Source organism: Tyto alba, unplaced genomic scaffold, assembly GCF_018691265.1.
Source record: "Tyto alba isolate M040663 unplaced genomic scaffold, T.alba_DEE_v4.0 Super-Scaffold_10, whole genome shotgun sequence".
NCBI classification, from domain to species: Eukaryota; Metazoa; Chordata; class Aves; order Strigiformes; family Tytonidae; genus Tyto; species Tyto alba.
Window position 1 is genome coordinate 27,756,023 of NW_024881262.1, and position 17,775 is coordinate 27,773,797.

Here is a 17,775-nt window from a genome sequence, read left to right on the forward strand (position 1 = left end):
TTGGCCCTTACTGATCATTTCACTAAGGAAGAGAAGCAAAGTGAGTTTTCTTACCTATATCTTTCAGTTCTTGTAATAGGAGGTTCTTCTCCAGGCAGAGTTCTCTTAAATAATTTTTTCTTTAGCCTTCCTTTCTTCATCACAAAAGAAGTATCAGATGAGACTGCATGTGCTTTTGATACTAGATATTGTATCTGCTTCTTAATTTCTATGTTGCAGTAGTTGTAGCTCTGGGTCTCAAAGCTATGAAACTCTTACCTGGGAGTACACATAACAGTAGAGGGAGCTTCTGGCTAGGGGAAAAAAACAGTTAAATGAAATGTAAAAAAAACCACAAAATCTTTGTTGTGTTGTCTCTGTAAGACACTTAGCAGTTCTGTCTGTTTAGTAGTACATGATCTATTCTTACTGATAAGAACAGTCAAAAGTTTGTCTTGGAAAAGGCAATGTTCCTTTACATTTAACAAGAGTAAGCTTTAATCTATACAGAAAATGTGATTTCAGGATTTTTAAAATCTCACGAAGAAATAGGAAAGGGTGAGTGAAAACTAGTGTGGTTTGGTGTTCAGCCCAGTACTGGGCTAGAAGAGGAAGAGTTACCTGGTGGATGAAATAGCTATTCTTGGTTTAAAACTAGTATGCAAACACTATTGCACCTACTTGAAATTTCAGATTGGACATACCTATTCTCCTGTTTTGCCAAACTGTTTTTTACAAGCTCCAGATGTGTCTGTTAAATTGAATTAACACAGAAGCTTTTATCCTGGTTTATTTCTTCATCAGGTCGTTTGGGGTAGTTTTGTGGGAACTGCTTACTGGAGAGATTCCCTACAAGGACGTGGACTCTTCAGCCATCATTTGGGGAGTGGGCAGTAACAGCCTGCACCTTCCTGTCCCTTCCACCTGCCCAGATGGCTTCAAAATTCTCATGAAGCAGACCTGGTAAGAGCCTGAACCTCACACTGCACAGACCTAGGGCTGGCTCCCAGCTCTTGCCAGACTCCCAGTAAAACCAATGAAACTAGAGTCAGGGTGGGAGTGTTGAGCCCGGAGCAGAGGGCTCTTAAACACTCTCGTACTTGTCACAAGAACAATAAGTTTTTACATTTTAGATTGTGCTTCCTTGTGGCAGCAGGCCTGGGCCCCATAGGAACATTTGGAACTTAGAGGAAGTAGGAGACAACCTGTCTGGTTTGCTGGGTGGATGGGGCAGGGAAGGGAGTGGGCAGACACTGTGAGATGGACTAGTGAGGGGGAAGGAGTTAAGCAGGAGAGAAGTGGGGGAGTAGAGCTTGATGGGAGCCCCAGAAGGGTGGCAGTTACCCATGAGTTGCCTATCCAGTGTGAATCAGGAGCAGGCAGCATGAAGACCATCTTCAGCAGCTTTCACAGAGGTGGTTGCTTTGTTGTAGCAAAGTAGATGATAGAAGGTAGCTCTGTGGGAAGAGAATAGGAGCTGGAAGGAAAGTAGGTGTAAAATTTCTTGAGGCTGCCTCCAGAGTGAAGGGAGGTGGTTCTTCACTCTGAAATCCCTTGCATGTGACTGGCTTCTGAGCTGGACAAAGAGAAACTTGAGCTTTCTGTGTGAAACCAGGAATTTATAGGTATAGGTACAGAAAACGTTTCCAGTTTCCTCCACATGACAGATTAGAGTTGAAATTCTTTGTCCTGGGTTATGCATTAATGCTTTGTCTTTGTAGTTGCATCCTGACACAGAGTATAAGTGGTCTTCCAACATTTTCCCACTCGAGGAGTTTTCCCAGCCATCCTCTCAACAGCACAAAGGGAAAACCAGGCCCAGAGAATCTCTGGATCTTTTCAAGTGGCTGTTGACCCTGCTGTCCCTGAGCTCTGCAGCAGATCATGCCATTGCTGTATCTGTGCTGAGACGTGCTCTGCCTGGCCATGCGGCTCCGCACGGCTGCAGGAGGCAGGGAGAAGTTTGTGCAGCTCTGCACAGCCAGTACACACACTTGTATCCCCACCTAGTGGGAGTAGGTGGTTTGTAGGGGAAGAGGTGGCTGAAGAAGCTGTTTTTTGTCCTGAGCAGCAACTCTGGTGGGTTCACTCCTGAAGCTTGAGTACTGGTCTCTTTTCTCAGTGGTACAAATTCATGTACTTGAATGTGATCTTAGAGACGTTCAGTGCATTACCATACTGTGTAGGCTTGGGCGTGTGCTATGTGGCAACTTAGATGTTTGGTGTTTATAGACACCCTGTTTTATTGACTGTAAATTATAATTTCTACTAGATTGAGTATTCCCATTATAAAATTTGGAAATTAATGGGATAATCAACTGAGATATCTTTCTTCTTGACAAACAAGTTGGGAACAGTTTCAGTTTGTATCCCATCTTATACTTTTTAATCACATTTTCCTATTTTAAATGGTTTTCTTCTTTTTGTTTCTTGAGAATGGATCATCACAAACCAAAAACTGAATACAAAACAACTCTAGCACAATAAATGCATATTCAGCAAAAGAGAAAACCAGAAAAGCTCCTTTGCTCTAATCTGTCAGCTACATGATTCAAAGAATACATTCTCATGAGAAACCTTTTCAGAAGGGTAGGAGAAGCTAGCAATGTTAACCTCATCTCATGCTTGGGTGTTTGTCTGTTTTGCTCCAGGCAGAGCAAGCCCCGGAATCGTCCCTCCTTCCGGCAGACACTGATGCACCTGGATATCGCATCTGCTGACGTGCTGGCTACTCCTCAGGAAACCTATTTCAAATCCCAGGTAACTGGAGAAAGGCTGTAGCCCATGAGTACTAGAGTTTAGCTCCAAGGATCTGATTTTGGAGACTGCATCAAGTACAGCAGAAGTCTGGATCCATGATTTAAGTTTTATTCCTGGGGAGAAGCAAACTGATGGATATTTAAAAGTCTTTTACCCAAGCTTTCACAGACTGAGACATCTGCTGACTTCAGTCAGAAACTCAACGTTGTCTCATTCACTTCTCCCTGAGACTGCTGACTTCAGCTGTTCTGCTCCCAGCTCTTCTCCCAGTGCTGTTGTACTGGAGACCATGAGACTGCTGGGAGCAGGACCATTCATTTACAGTGAAGGTGAGCAGGGCAGCCAGTGGGACAAAGAGCTGCTATAGGGCAGTGAAGGGACTGGGACTTTCAGGGAAGACCTAAAAGTATGTTCTTAGAGGTTTCTCTGAGTCCTACCCAGCGAGCTATTGTCTGCTCCCAATGAGGGAATGAGAATGAAACCTTGTCCCAGTATAGAGGATCTATACAGTGGTGGGGTGTATGTGAGGAATGGGTGCATTTATTAAAGCTGCAAGAACCGGGGCTTCCAGGGACAAACACAGTTGGTATCACTCTAGTGACAGTCATTGTTGTCACGAATACAGGCTTCCAAATCATAGGCATTTTTGTTTACTTTAAATGCCAAAAGGGAAGAAGATGTTGTTTTAGGATTAAAAGAACTCTAGGAATTTTTAAAAATATTTTTTAGAAAATAAAGATACGTTTTAAATTATGTAATTGGAGCACAAAATTAGAAATACCATTTGGAAATGCTGAAACTAAACATGCTGTGATGTTGTTACCCAAAATAATTCAGCTAACAGAAACATGTTTTCAACCCAAACCTGTAAATTTCTGTAGACACAAAGAATGTTGCCAAGAATGTTTTTCTTTGGTACAACCAGGGATCCCAATCCTTTGTAAATACCTGAAAGTGAATTGCTTCCCTAGGCTGAATGGAGAGAAGAAGTGAAGAAACATTTTGAGAAAATTAAAAGTGAAGGAACTTGTATCCACCGGCTAGATGAAGAATTGATTCGTCGTCGAAGAGAAGAGTTGAGGTCTGTTAACAGTCTTTTATGTTTACTGCTCACTTTTCCCATCCAGCCTTCCCTTTTCCAGCTACCTGAGCCCAGCTCCCTCAGCTTCTCTTCACAGGGCCTGTGCTCCAGCCTGTGACTGTTTTCATGCTCCTCTTGTATTGACGATTCTTGTTGGCATAAATTTGGGCAGCCTAAATTCCTTGTGAGTCCAGAAACTGAAGTTCCCACAGGCATGCCCTAGGCCTTGAGCACTGCTTGGCTGAGAGAAAACTATAGAGAGAGAAACAGTGGAAGCTGTCCCTGCTCTTGGGCAATCTGAACAGTTTGTTCCAGGCAAGAGGGGCAAAGGCTTGTGTGTTTACCGGGGAATATTTCTGCTTGAGTTTTGATGTTTGTGATAATGGCACTGAAGCAGGTACTTCCCTCTCAGTGGCAGAATGCATCTTGCAGTTTGCTGTGAGCTTTCTCTGCCCTGATACTTTCTTTGGATTAGTTTTTTCCAGAGAAGTGAATACACTATCAACCCACTGAAATTAATTTTGAACATAAGACCAACTTAAAAATGAGAGCAGAATGTTTATTTAAGAAAGTGTATCTTCTTCGATACAAATTTGCAAATACAGTTATGATAGAGAAACATAAACCAGCAAGTAGCAGTTCTATGTCAAACCCGAGAAACTTGTTCAGGCTGTTTGATATAACTGCTGATCAGTGTTCCCTAGCTCTAGGGAGCTTTTGATGGTCACGTCTGTCACCTGTGGTTCAAAATATCTTCTGCAACTCTACTGTATCTGTGGGGGCATATTGCTTTTTATGAAATACAAGCAGATGACTTCTTTCTCTGTTTCTTTAGAAGCTGACTTAGCCCCTTCTCTGTGCAAACAGGATGATCAGGGCTTGGCCAAAGGGCTTGTGTATGCATGTGAGGCATTTGCAGCTTCTCTAGTGAGAAGTGTTGACACTCTTGAAAGATTGTTAAATGCTTTCTAAATCATATCATGATTCATTGCTGTATCAAGCTCTTAATCATCCTTCACTGTTACTTCTATCTGGGGTTCAGTGCAATACAGCTGGCAAATTTTACTTTTAGAAGGCCTTTTCCCAAAGCACCTGTACTTATCCTTATTTTCCTCACTTGGTCCATGGATATCAGGCTGTGGAATAACGACTTTTCTGTTTTTCAGACATGCATTGGATATCCGTGAACACTATGAGAGGAAGCTGGAGCGAGCCAATAACTTATACATGGAGCTCAGTGCTATTATGCTGCAGCTGGAGGTCCGTGAGAAGGAGCTCATAAAGTATGTATCTCCGGGCACGATGGCATGCCACACATGTGGCAATATGCATAGAGGAGGAAAAACCCCAGTGCTTCATTTCTAAACTGCATAGTGGTACTTGTAGATTTAGTGTCCCCTGACAAACTTCCAGGATAAAGGAAGAGTTGGAAAGCAGAGAGAGGCCTGTGAAGCATAGATTACTGCAGACCACTTAGTGCATATATTTTTACCTAGTGTTTACTTGCTGGGAGAAAGGCACCTTTCCCATTTGGTGTTGGCATCCTTTGGCCCCTTTGTAAAGAGAAAAGCAATGCTGTTTCTGGACTGTGTACCAGGGCCCTGTTCCAACTGCCTGATCTCTGCAGAGAGAATTTAGAAAATGACTATGTCCTTTCCCAGAACAGCATGTTGTGTTGCGCCCAGCCATAGCTGAGAAACAGGCACACAGCGTGCTCACAGCGGAGCTGTGTTTCTGTCCAACAGGAGCTGCACTTGGATAAAGAGAGAACTGATCTGTTTGGTTTTTTTTTTTTTCTTCCCCAATGTTTCAGGAGGGAACAAGCAGTGGAAAAGAAATACCCTGGGACTTACAAACGCCACCCAGTCAGACCAATAATCCACCCCAATACAGTGGAGAAGCTGATGAAGAGGAAAGGGGTCTCCCATAAACCAGGCAGCCAGACTAAACGGTAAGAAGTGACAACCTAGTTCTGTGCCAGGAGCCAGCAGTAAATTCCCGCTGAGCTGAGCAGACAGCTTACCTCCCCTTTGAGTCTGATGACAACACAGGACAAGCCAAAGGGGTGTTCACTCTTGGGCCTGGTCTGAACCTCAGAACCACAATTGATTAAGTACCTTAAGGTTAAAAGGGATGAATTCTGCCATCCCTTCTACATGGGCAGCTCTTTGGAACTTCGGTCCATATAATTTTTTTCACAGGTGATGGTACTTTGACAGGAGGTATGCAATGTGTGTCGCAAATTCCTAACTGTCCAAGAAGAGAGCAGTTAGATCATCCTTGGTTTGAATGGTAATAAGCAGGGTGAGGGATTGTGGAAATCAGCCAGTCCTTGGGGAGGATGGATTAATTGTTGAGGAAATAAATTGGGATTTGAGATTTGGGAAATCGTGTTGTCCTTGCAGCTATTTCTGTTCTGCGTGACTTTCAGAAAGTGGGAGGTTGTTTGGTTTTGGTTTTGTTTTGTTTTTTGTTTTTGTTTTTTTTCCAAAGGAGCTGTTTATTTTATTCTTCTATTTACTGGGATTTCTAGAAGTTAGAGTCCTGATTAACAGTGAATAATCACTTCTGAATTAAGATCCACATGTGCTTCTGGAATAAGCAGGCTGATAACCATCAGCAGATTGGGACCCTATTGTGCTGAGTGTTGTATATGCACATAGTAAGAGACGTGCCCTACACCAAGGTCTTAGGAGGGAGCTATTTTAGGAGCAGAACATCAAAATAAGAGCGGAAAAAGGAGAGTATGTGGCAGATACTGGAAAAAGCAGCAAGAAAGGAGTGTAGAGCATGATGGGCTAAACAGAAAGGACGCTGAGTGGAGAAGATCAAAGGAAACTAAATGCAGAAGTCAAACAGCTGAAGGGGGGAGGGACGCCTGTAGATTTTAGAAAGTAGAGTGTACTCATGGCTACAGCTGCCTCTTCATCCTGGTTCCGAGCCAGTGTAATTTCTTAGTTTGTGGTTTAATGTGTGACTTCTGCTGACTGTCTCTCAGGCCAGATCTACTGAAGTCAGAGGGCATACCCAGCGCAGAAGCAGCATCCAATGGCTCACCAGTCTCAGGAAGTCCCAAAATGTCGACCCTGAGCGGCAAAAGCCGCTACCGCAGTAAGCCACGTCACCGCCGAGGGAACAGCAAAGGCAGCTACAATGATTTTGCAGGGATCTTGAAAAACCAGCCAGTGCAAGATGATGCACCCCCACCTCCACCTCCTAATAATCCTCATCACCCCGGCCTACCGCACCAACCTGGCCACAGCCATCCCCATGGCCATCACTCACGGCTTCACGCCCACGGACAAGATATTGCCAACTGCGCAAACAACTTGAGGTACTTTGGCCCTGCAGCAGCGCTGCGGAGCCCGCTCAGTAACCACGCGCAGAGGCGGATGTCTGGTTCCAGCCCCGACCTCATCTCTGCTGCCATGGAAGCAGATTGCCGGAGGAATCTGGAGAGCAAAGAAAGCAAAGCTGATCATTGGGAGTGTTGCAAAACAGATCCGTACAATTCCTGTCTTCAGTGCAGGGAGGAGGACAGTGGTCAGGTCCAGATGTCATCTGCTGAAACAGGGATGATCCATTCTCAATCACCAACGTCTGTTTCCCTATACGAAAATGCACAATTCATCGAGAAGGTGGAGGAAGAGGGCTTCAGCAACTGTAAGTCAGCGTCCACCCTAGGCACTCCCCAGCACGTGGCTTCCTCAGTGCTACCTTGCAAAGCAAGACCCCTTCAAAAGGTAAGGATGAAGCACAGTGATTTGAAAAAAAACCCAAACAAACAAACAAAAAAAAAACCCCAAACAAAAAACCAAACCAACCAAACAAACCAAAGCTCCCTTCTCTTCTCCCCCTCCACCAACAGGTGTGTAGCATAGGCTAGTGTCTGGATATAGGATAGCAGCAAAGCCGCGTTTCCCACGTGCGTACCAGTAGAGACACATGTCCAACTTTATCTTAAAGAAATCATGCCTATCTGAACTTTGCTTTGTGATCTGGGACCTACTTTAAAAGTCAATTTTATTGAGAAGTGCTGTAGGCATGTTGGAGCAGACTGCTAATGAGGGTTGTCAAATGTGGTTTTGATACAAATGTGGTTCAATTACTTCCAGTTTAGCCAGTTTTTGTTTGAGCTGAAACTTGGTCTACTGAATTTCTGTTTTTGAAACCGTCCCAAAGTGTTTTCAAGCCTTTATCAAAAGAACAAAATGGGTAAATGCATTCTTTTGGTGATGTTAAGTATCATGTAACAGTTTCTTTGAGAACACCTGCTGCTGTGCCTCAGAACAGCAATTCAACATTTGCCATAGGCTTGGGGACATGCCTTTTGCTGCACCTGCCAGAAACTGTCCACCTTGACTGAAAGTAACAGTTCTCATGTATTTTGTGAAGGTTTTGCAAGAGTCAAAAAGATGTCATGGCACAGTTGTACAGAAAGAGTTCTTCATTCTTCCTGCTTCTGTCCAGGTGGGGAGAGAAATAGGAACCAGTCTGAATGGAGTTCAAAGAGTGGGAAATCTGGGCCTGGGTGGAAAAGTGAAGGAAAAGAGGATGAGCACCAGACCAAATGTGTGGTTTGGGCCCTGAATGAAGGGAGGAGGATCTCGTATTGCAAAGGGATGGGATGAGACAGAGGCTGAGTCTGAACAAGGAGTTGGCAGGTTGGATAGGATAGAAGGAGGGCTGTAAAAACAAAGAGTACAGGGGGTGGATTTGGATGGGAAAAGGAGAATAAAAGGCTCTGTGGTCACTGAAGTAGGGAACAAAACTGCAAAGTTTCCTAGTTGGTGAAACCCACCAGCAAAGGCTGTGTCATCCCCCATCCTGCTCTGTGATGGGCTCATATAGAAGAGGGCCGGAGTCATAAAGCCAAGAGTGCCAGATCAGCTCAATAATTTATGTGGATTTCAGTATCATACTAATTACTTGATTTGCTTCTGTAAAAATACAGAACGTTATGTACTCAGTGCCTGCTAAAGTACTCCAGTGTATTTCAAAGTCAATTGCTCCAAATTCAGAAATGGCAGAGTTAAGACTGTCTGAAATAATCTTCTGGTAAGAAGATGTCTGAGTCCGTTTTCACTGATACGCAGCTTATTTTCTTGTCTAGATTGTTGCAGCCCATTGACATGGTGACTTTGTCCTGGAGGACCAAGGGGCAACCACGTAGTTGCATGTTTGCTCTTTCATAAATGTGATGCCATTCTCCTTGTTTTCCGCCAGAGCGGTGATGACTCTTCAGAAGAGGAAGAGGGCGAAGTAGACAGTGAAGTGGAGTTTCCTCGTAGGCAAAGGTAAAAGGTGAATTCGCTCTAATCTCTCTTCCATAAGACAAAATTCAGGAGGAGAACTGTCGTAGCAGCTGCACACCAGCATTGAAACTGTGGAGGGTGCTGACAAAAGAACAGAATCGCATTCAGCGCGTGTCATCCACCGTCAGCTGATCCCTCATGTTCACTCACTGTTTTCAGCCTGTTCTGAGATGTTATCTCTGGCACAGCTTTTCTGCAGCAGTCTGTTTGTAGCACAACTTGACCACACTTGATAATGTTATTCAGCCTATAAAAATAAGCTGCTGCATCTGTTTCACCAGAAACAGACTTGCTGGACGTTGGGACCCTTTGTGGACTCTTTCAGATGTTGTTTATTAACTGTTGCTGCAGCAGAGCAGAGTGCAGCATGTTTGCAGTTGAATTCAAATAGGATTGAAGAGCTAGGGGACAACAAGGCAGATCAAATTTGGTGGTGTTGCCTGTAAAATAAGACTTGAGGGGGCATTCCTACCTAAGGCTTAGGCTTAGCAGGCTTTATAGTCCTGTGCTCGGGAAAGAGATCACGGAACTGGTGCTGTAGCTTTATGAAAGCAGCTGCTCGAAGTGCAGAAGTGATCCAGTGGGCAAATAGGTTAAAGGTTGTTAGGAAAGGATCAGAGAGGAAAATAAAAGCTTGTCTGCTGTTGTATACATCCATGGCACACCTGCAGCTTGAATCCTAAATGCCACCTTCATTGCCCCACCTCAAAGACCATGGTAAAATTTGAAAAGGTACTGAGAAGTGTGACAGGTATGGTTAGAGATGGTTTCCACAGAAGAAGAGATTAAATCCCTGAGAAATGTTTGTCTAGCAGGAGGAGAGGCGATACTGGAGATGCATGAAATTGTAATTTATGTGGAGAAAACAGACAAGGAATGATTCCTCACATTCAGGTTAGGGACACCTAGAGAAGCAAACAGGAGATTTAAAATGAACAAAAGGAGGTGCTTTTTCCACACAAACCATTTTCGGATGTGGTGCTCGTTACCAAGGTATGCGGTGGAAATCAAAACATAAACAAGTCATAAGTGTTAAATTTATGGAGTATAGATCCATCCATGGCTGCTAAGCACTGTCATCCAGGGTTGATCTTCAGCTCAGAAGTCTGATTTACCGAATGGTACAAACCAGAAAGATATGCCAGGAGAAAGCAGGCTCTGTCTGCACACCCTGTTCTCATACTTTTCCCAGATTATTTCTTCCTGCCTGGGGTTGGAGACAGAATGCAGGGCTAGATGAGTTTTCTGACTCATGGTTCTTGTGTGATTGTTGCTTTTTCTGTGATTTACTAACTCGGAAGACAACTCTCGCCTTTCCTGGATTCAATGTGATGACCTGTTGTGGGTCTCCTGGCGTGTTCAGTCAACAGATACGTTGTCCGATTACTGTTGAATCCTGGCATGAGGCAGTTTCCACATTCAGGTAACTGAGCTTAGTTTTCTGAGCGCACATATCTAAATTCTAGCCTGGCTGTTGGGATCACTGCCAGGTGATGCTGATATTCCCAGCTGAATTAGCTTGAACCCTACGGTACAGCCTTTCTTTACAAAAAAAGACTGTTGAAGAAAAATACGCTCCAGGGTAGGTCAGCTAATGTGAACGTGTAGCAGGCAAGACCAAATAAGAACAGATTAATTTAAAGATGCAGATCTTGAACTAAATCATTCAAAAGGTGGTAGATTTCCATAGCTCCGAGATGTGAAAGGCAGCCCAACACTTTGAAGAGCTCTTGCTGCCAGCCTTGCAGATCAGTTATGACTCAGCTGGAGATGTGTTCCTAGGGTGGGAAGAGGCTCTTGGAGAGTTGATGTAAAGCTTTTTCTAGGGATAGGACCTATTTTGCTCAAAGACATTTTTGGAAGGATTAAGCCCTTAGCCCAGTGTGGAGAAGCAGCTGGGCAGTATTGTGTGCACTGTGCCTGAGCAATATCTGCTAGGAAGAACAGGATTGAGCACCCTGGGCTGCCTGTTACAGCGAGCAAGCCCTATTCTTGTGCTGAAGATGACACTTAAAAGCAAAAATCTGTTTTCTGCATTGCATGCTTCAGAAAGGAAGCCGGGGAAACCTGTGTAAGGATGTAGCAGCCACTCCACATTCACTGCACACTACTAACGTGAGGGTTTTGATTGTGATATGTGTCTCAAAGGACATGCTACGTGTCAGAAACAGAGCTCCCTGTGTTCAAACTAACGCTGTGCTGGCTTGCCAGCTTATTCTTACATTGTGCAGTGAGAGTGCACGCAGAAGCCTGTCCACTTAGAAGCTGTAACTTTTCTAGCTGGCAGTGGGCTCCTGGGGACAGGCTTACCTGGGGCTGAGTGGGCACTAGAAGTGGGATCTGTCAAGGCCAGGTAGAGCAGAGTGGTGTGGTTTGAGCCCAGAGTGCAACTGAGCATCACGCAGCTGTTCACTCACCCCTTACCCCTCAGGAATGGGAAGGAGAAAATAAAGTAGAAGGCTCCGGAATCAAGATAAGGACAGGGAGGGGTGACTCACCCATTACAGGTCATGGGGCAAAGAAAAAAAAAGAACATCACTTTTATGCAGAGACTAACAATAACAACACTTAACAGATAATGTGGGACAGTGAGAAGCGCCACCACATCCAAAAACCACCTCCCTCCATCCCTCCTTTCTTCCCGGGCTCAGCTGTGCTCCCGATCTCTCCCCCTCCTCCCCCAGCAGTGCAGGGGCAGGGGATGGGGGTCACAGCCAGCTCGCTGCTCCTCCCTGCTCAGGAGATGGGGGGAACGCTGCACATCCCTCCCCTGCTCCACGGGGCTCCCCTCTCACTGCAGACAGTTCTCCACGAACCTTCTCTGCAGTGAGTCCTCCCCACGGGCCGCAGCTGTTCCCGAGCTGCTCCAGCGTGGGTCCCCCCTGCGTGTTCCAGTCCTCCCAGTGCCGATCCACAACAGCGGGGGCTGCTTCTCCCCTCAGAGTCCCGGCCTCCTTTAAGCGCAGCCGCCTGTCCCTGGTGTGGGCTCCTCCACAGGCTTCAGGTCAGCCTCTACCCACTGGTGACCTCCATGGGTGGCAGGGGGTGGCCCTGCCATCTCCCCACAGCGTACAGGGGGCTCTGCTCTGGTGCATCTCCCTTCCATCCCTCCCCCCCTTGCCCCTTCCTTCCACTGACATTGGTCTTAGCATAGGTGTCCTTCTCATAACTCTTCCTCACAAGTCCCAACCCCCTCTAACGTTTTCCTTCTTAATTATGTTCTCACAGAGGCGCAGCCACCATCACTAATTGGCTCTGCCATGGCCAGAGATGGGTCTGACTTGGAGCTGGGGGAGCTTTTGAGAAGCTTCTCGCAGCGGCCACCCCTCTGTAGGCCCCTCCCCTGCTACCAAAACCCAGCCACGTACACAAACCCAACACAATGAGTAGCCGAACACAGCACCCAGGAAACTGCTTTTCCACTGCAATGAGAGGAACTGTGATACAAACTGAATTACTCTTCTGGTTTGCAGACCTCACCGCTGCATTAGTAGCTGCCAGTCCTACTCAACCTTCAGCTCGGAAAACTTCTCCGTGTCAGATGGAGAGGAGGGGAATACAAGCGACCATTCGAACAGCCCGGATGAGCTGGCCACGAAGCTGGAAGATGAACTGGCTGAGAAGCTGGAGGACATGTTGTCCCAGACTCCAGAGATCCCCATTGAAATCTCCACCCAGTCTGATGGGCTTTCAGACAAAGAGTGCGCTGTGCGGAGAGTCAAGACTCAGATGTCTCTGGGCAAACTTTGTGCAGATGAACACAGCTGTGAGGTGAGCTGTTAGTTTAGTTATCCCCTCTTCCTTCTGTTGCGTAAAAATAAAGAAAGAAATGTTATGGAAACGAATCCAAGGGCCAGAAAGTTGTATAACTCCCTAGGAGATGCTGTGGTAGATGTACTACAGCAAAGTAACTGCTTAAATACCCAGTATTTCTCATACTTGGCCGGATGACTAGACAGGGGAAAGCAGCACAAAGCTGAACGTAATTTGCCAGTTAAGATGAGTGTGATATTGGGATGCCATCAGATTTGCAGTTGCATTAAGTGGAATAAAAAATAGCAGATAAAATAGATAATGAAATGGGATGGATATAAATTGCCTCAAACTTACCCATCAGCAGCCTTGCTGGCTAAGCTAGAATTATTTTCTTCCTTTTACTGTCTTTCAGGTGTTTGGGAGGGGTAGGGCAGAGCCTGCTGCACCATCTTATAACTCTGTCTGTGTTTGGTAGTGCCCTGACCAGATATTTTTCTGCTCTCCCCTTCTTGAGGGGAGACAAGTGACCTTTGGCAGGGCGATTGTGTGCCGTTGTGTACCTTCTGTGTGCTGCCAGGCTCTCCTCTGCTGGCAGTGACCTTTGCCTGTCTGCTGTTACACTTTGGGATGGTGTGGTTGATCCTGCAGTGCAGGAATGTTGCTCAGGTCTTCCCTTTTCCTTTTGCTTTGCAGAACCCAGCACAGTTTGGAGAATCAGACTGTGACTCTTCTGAAGGGGAGTGTTCTGATGCCACAGTCAGGACCAATAAGCCCTGCAGCTCTGCTACTTGGTAATACAGATCTCCCCCAAAGCTTCCTGATACTGGCATTTTGATTTCCCTGAGATTCCACTTCATTCCCCTTCATCACACTTTACAGGAAGAGAAGATGTTTCTCCTTCCCACCCCAGGAGTGATTTGCAATAACCCGAATCTCTGGAAAATGTCCAAATGAAATTAATTCTCTTTGAGCATTTCAATCAAGAATGGCAGGGATGTATTTTATTGAATAATCTAGTTACTGTAACATGGATATTTATTTTTTTGACATTTTAACACTTTTTACTGTAAAGAGTGGATTGTATTTATAGACACACAGACTTGTTGCAAAAAAAAAAATAATTCAGAAAGCAAGCACATTACAGAGAAACATCCTGGGAGTCCTGCCTGGACAGCTTTGTGTACGAATGCGGGGGGATTCTCTTGCTGCTTTCACAGGGGACCAGGCCTTGTGGCCCTGAAGATTGGAGAACAGATCAAGAAAACTAAACCACTCAGTCTTATCAAATGAGCAAGCATAAAAAGACCTTACTATAGGGTAACCTGTGAACAAAGCGTATTCAGTATAACCAGCTGGGTCACTTTTAATCAGAAGGTGGACATGTTCCTGGAGAAAATTGGTACCAAGGTGCTAACATCCAGGGTCTTCTGAGTCGATACGTCCCCAGGAATGTACTAGTGGGTTTTATTTTAAGGATTTTTAGTTTCTTTTTTTTTTTTTTTTTTTAATCAGCATATTGTTGTGAGATCCTGCAAATGTATTCTAACCTCGTCCTCTCGAGAATTGGTATAAGAGCACTTCTTAACATCATCCTTGCTTCACTCTGGCAGTGTCAATCTCCAGTTGAGCAGGGAAACCTCTTTCAGATGCAGTGTGCCATTTCCCAGTTTACTTCCTCCTCTTACCTCCTGTCCGTTTCAGTCAGTCAAAGAAATCAATCAAATCAGTGTTGGAAAAGCAAGAACTCGCAAACGGTGGAAAGCACATTCTGCAGAGCCTGAGCACTCTTCTGGGGAGGAAACTGGAGATGCCTGTACTGGACTCGGAGAAGCAGTCTCTCACCTACAACAGCATTGATAACCAGCAGAGAGCTGTGTGCTGAGGGGGAAGACTGGGAATCACTGGCCTAGAGAAGAGCTTCAGCCCTGCTCTGTCTCTGTATTCACTGTACATTCTTGAAAGCATTAACAGCTGCCTGCCCTTCATGTCAGGCTTTGTGCAAAACAGGTTGCCCGGGGAATCTGGATGGTGGCTGTGGCACAGCTGTGTCTCGGGTGTACCCCGAGGCCCCTGTTTCTCCTTCAAGCTGAAACTCTGCAGGTGAAAGTGAGGACAGTACTGGTATGTGACAGGCCAAGGCATTGGCAGATGAGAAAAATTTGTTTTCTGATAGAACTCATAGTGCCTTCCCTTCAAACACTACTCTTCTAAATCAATGTTTAAAGAGAACAAAATGATAGAGCACGTTTCCCCCCACACACACACACCTCCCCACCACCACCTTAGTTGATGTCCCCCTGCAAGAGCTTTCACTCTGCCCTTGCTGGCGTGCTGGTTGGCGCGGCTGTGCCACGTGCGCGTGGCGCTGCTGGGTGCTGCTCTGCAGACTGGCACACCAGCCTGGGGTGAACGGCAGGAATGGACCATGGACAGGTACTTCTGTTGCGTTGTTTGTTTACATTTTATGTTAAAATATCGGTTTGAATTTAACTGTGGTAATTTATAGCCTCATGGCAAAATGAAGGAAAATGTCTTACTTATACAGAGAGCAGTATTGTATGAGTTAAATTATCCCATATTTTTAAATTTTTGTAGCTGGACTACACACAGATCTTAAGTTATGATGTTATTTTATTATTTATTATAATTTCTGTAGATCAGAAGGTTGGCTTCACCACTAGCACAACTGTAATCTGTTCGTGTGATGTTACCTTCTCCCTGGTCGCTGGGGGGGTGGGAGCAGAGCTGTTCTCAGCAGCTGTCAGTAGTTGCTGCCTCTCGTGATTTCCAAGGATGCTAGAGAACCTGTCAAGGCCGGTCCGAGAGGGAAGGATGCAGGCAGCCCCTTGGGCCCTGAGATGGCCCTCGGGGTCGATGCTGCAATTTGCTTGTGTCGCCCGTAGAGTTGGCAGCCCCTGAGCTGGTGCGGAACGGTGATCAGGGAGCGAGTGGCTTTTGAATCGATCACAAAGGGCGTAACTGTCACAAGATCCCCTGGCAAGAGCATCCAAAAGGACGAGCGCAGAGGGAGGGCGATTGCTCCGGGCAGTGGGTACGAGATCGGGGATGGCCAGCAGTGGATCCACGTGTTGGATCAACCCGTGCAAGAGCCAGGAGGCTGCTGGAGAGGAGAGGGAGCGACCAGCTCACCCCTGCCTGCCGCAGTGATACTCGGCTCTGGGTAGAGCAGAATGCCCTGGGGAGTGAAGCTCTTTCCTGGCTTGTGTCTTGTTTCCTCTCTCTCCCCATCCCTCATTTTTCCTCCCAGATTGTTCTCTGTCTCTCGGCCAGCAGCAGGAGGAGGAGGTGGCAGGGCCAGAGGTGGCTTTGCTGTCGTGGTGTGAGAGGGGGTTTGGTGGTGCAGGTGGTTACTCAGGAGGCTGGGAGGCAGGAATTTAGCAGTGGAGAACCATGCACGTGTTGCATACGCACGCGAAGAGGAAGACCAAACTGTTGCATAAAGAGAGGTTGAGAACTACCCCCAACCGTCCCCCGCAGCAGCGGAGGCCGGGCCTTACGCCCCTGGAGACACTCTGCTGCTCGGATGGGGCCGGCTTCCCGAGTTCACCACCTGCGGGCAGCACAATGCCAGCCCAGCCCCCGGCCCTGCGCTGCCCACGGGTCTCTGTGGGCAGCACTGGCCTCCCAGGGCAGCCCTACAGCAGCAGGCCCAAAGCAGACCTGGCTTGAGCCTCCCTGAGTCTCCGTGCGGAGATTTCCATCTGCCACGAGTCGGTCCCTAACAAAAAGCTCCCCGAGGGGTTTTGGTGCTCTCTGCTCGGAGCTCCTCCACCATGCGCGGAAGCTCTTCTGGGCTCGCAGGGCTGTGTGGGCTTTTGGGCCCCTTCTGGGCCAGCTGGCCCAGGTGGGTGCCGATTCCTCCCCGGGGACACCCCAGCCCGTTCTGCAGCTGGGAAAAGCGGAGCTGAACCCTCCACCCTTAGCTCTAGCCACACGTAGCTCTTAATTTCTTTCCACGCCCAGGTCAGCGCACTGTTAGGGTCCAGCAGTGTCCCTCCAGGACTGCCCCTTTCTTGCCTAAACACACAACCCTGCATCCGTGGAGCTGTAATCCCCCTCCCCCTGCCCACACCCCCCGTGCCCACGGCTCTGTGTGGGCAGGGTGGGGGCTCAGCAGCCCCTCCACGCTCCTGGGGTGGGCGCTGTCAGTTCTGCCGGGAGTCAGATGGGCATTTTCCTTAGTGGAACCTCCCCAGAATCGCACACAGGCACCAGCTCCCCCTCGCTGTATGGGTTCCTGGCACTGCCTCTCCCAGCAGGGGATGGGGCAGGGGGTGTCCACGGGCCCCGCTTCCTCCTCGCAGTGACACGAGTCAACCCTGGGTTCCCTTCTCAGCATCCCGCCTCCCCTGCTGCCGTTCTCATGGCTGCTGACAGCTCCTGAGCACTAGCCTAGATTTCCCCCCCCAGAGCTGAACGTTGCCTTTCCCACTGTCGTGTTAAGTAACCATTTCATCTTGGCCCTGTCCAGTAGTGTTCATCTCTCTCCTCCTTGCTCTGCGGATTCCTGATACAAACTTGATTTTTTTTTTTTGTATTGAACAGTGTACAGTGATGGAAACAAGAATGACTATCAAAGCAAACAATGCATGGAATAAAAAGCCAGTGTACTTCAACGCTTCTCAGGCTGGTTTGGTGATCTGGGAATGGTTTCTCACATACTTTGGGATAATGTCACGAAGCCTTTTAATAACTGACACAATTTTAGCGAGCAGCTTGTTGTTACCTGTCCCTGACCCCAGCTGAACTGGAACTACTGGGAGCTCCAAGTAGCAGGGCAGAGGCTTGGTCGCACACATGTAGCCTACCAAGCACCCAGATGTTCCCAAGAGTTGGCTTTTCCTCTTGTCAAAGGAGTGGTTT

The 17,775-nt window shown here is 46.9% G+C and overlaps 1 protein-coding gene across 8 annotated transcripts in view; it reads left to right on the top strand.

Moving 5' to 3' along the window:
• The window catches only part of MAP3K13 (mitogen-activated protein kinase kinase kinase 13), a 79,901-nt gene extending 64,399 nt beyond the window's left edge, over window positions 1-15,502 (top strand). For all 8 annotated transcript variants that reach the window (XM_042800810.1, XM_042800818.1, XM_042800830.1 and 5 more), the window contains 9 exons: window positions 784-942; window positions 2,631-2,739; window positions 3,711-3,820; window positions 4,987-5,103; window positions 5,634-5,771; window positions 6,819-7,563; window positions 9,047-9,117; window positions 12,609-12,906; window positions 13,585-15,502. In XM_042800810.1, coding sequence (XP_042656744.1) covers window positions 784-942; window positions 2,631-2,739; window positions 3,711-3,820; window positions 4,987-5,103; window positions 5,634-5,771; window positions 6,819-7,563; window positions 9,047-9,117; window positions 12,609-12,906; window positions 13,585-13,686 — 1,849 coding nt within the window. In that variant the 3' untranslated portion in view covers window positions 13,687-15,502. The remainder of the gene's footprint in view (window positions 1-783; window positions 943-2,630; window positions 2,740-3,710; window positions 3,821-4,986; window positions 5,104-5,633; window positions 5,772-6,818; window positions 7,564-9,046; window positions 9,118-12,608; window positions 12,907-13,584) is intronic.
• Window positions 15,503-17,775: the final 2,273 nt, after the last annotated feature.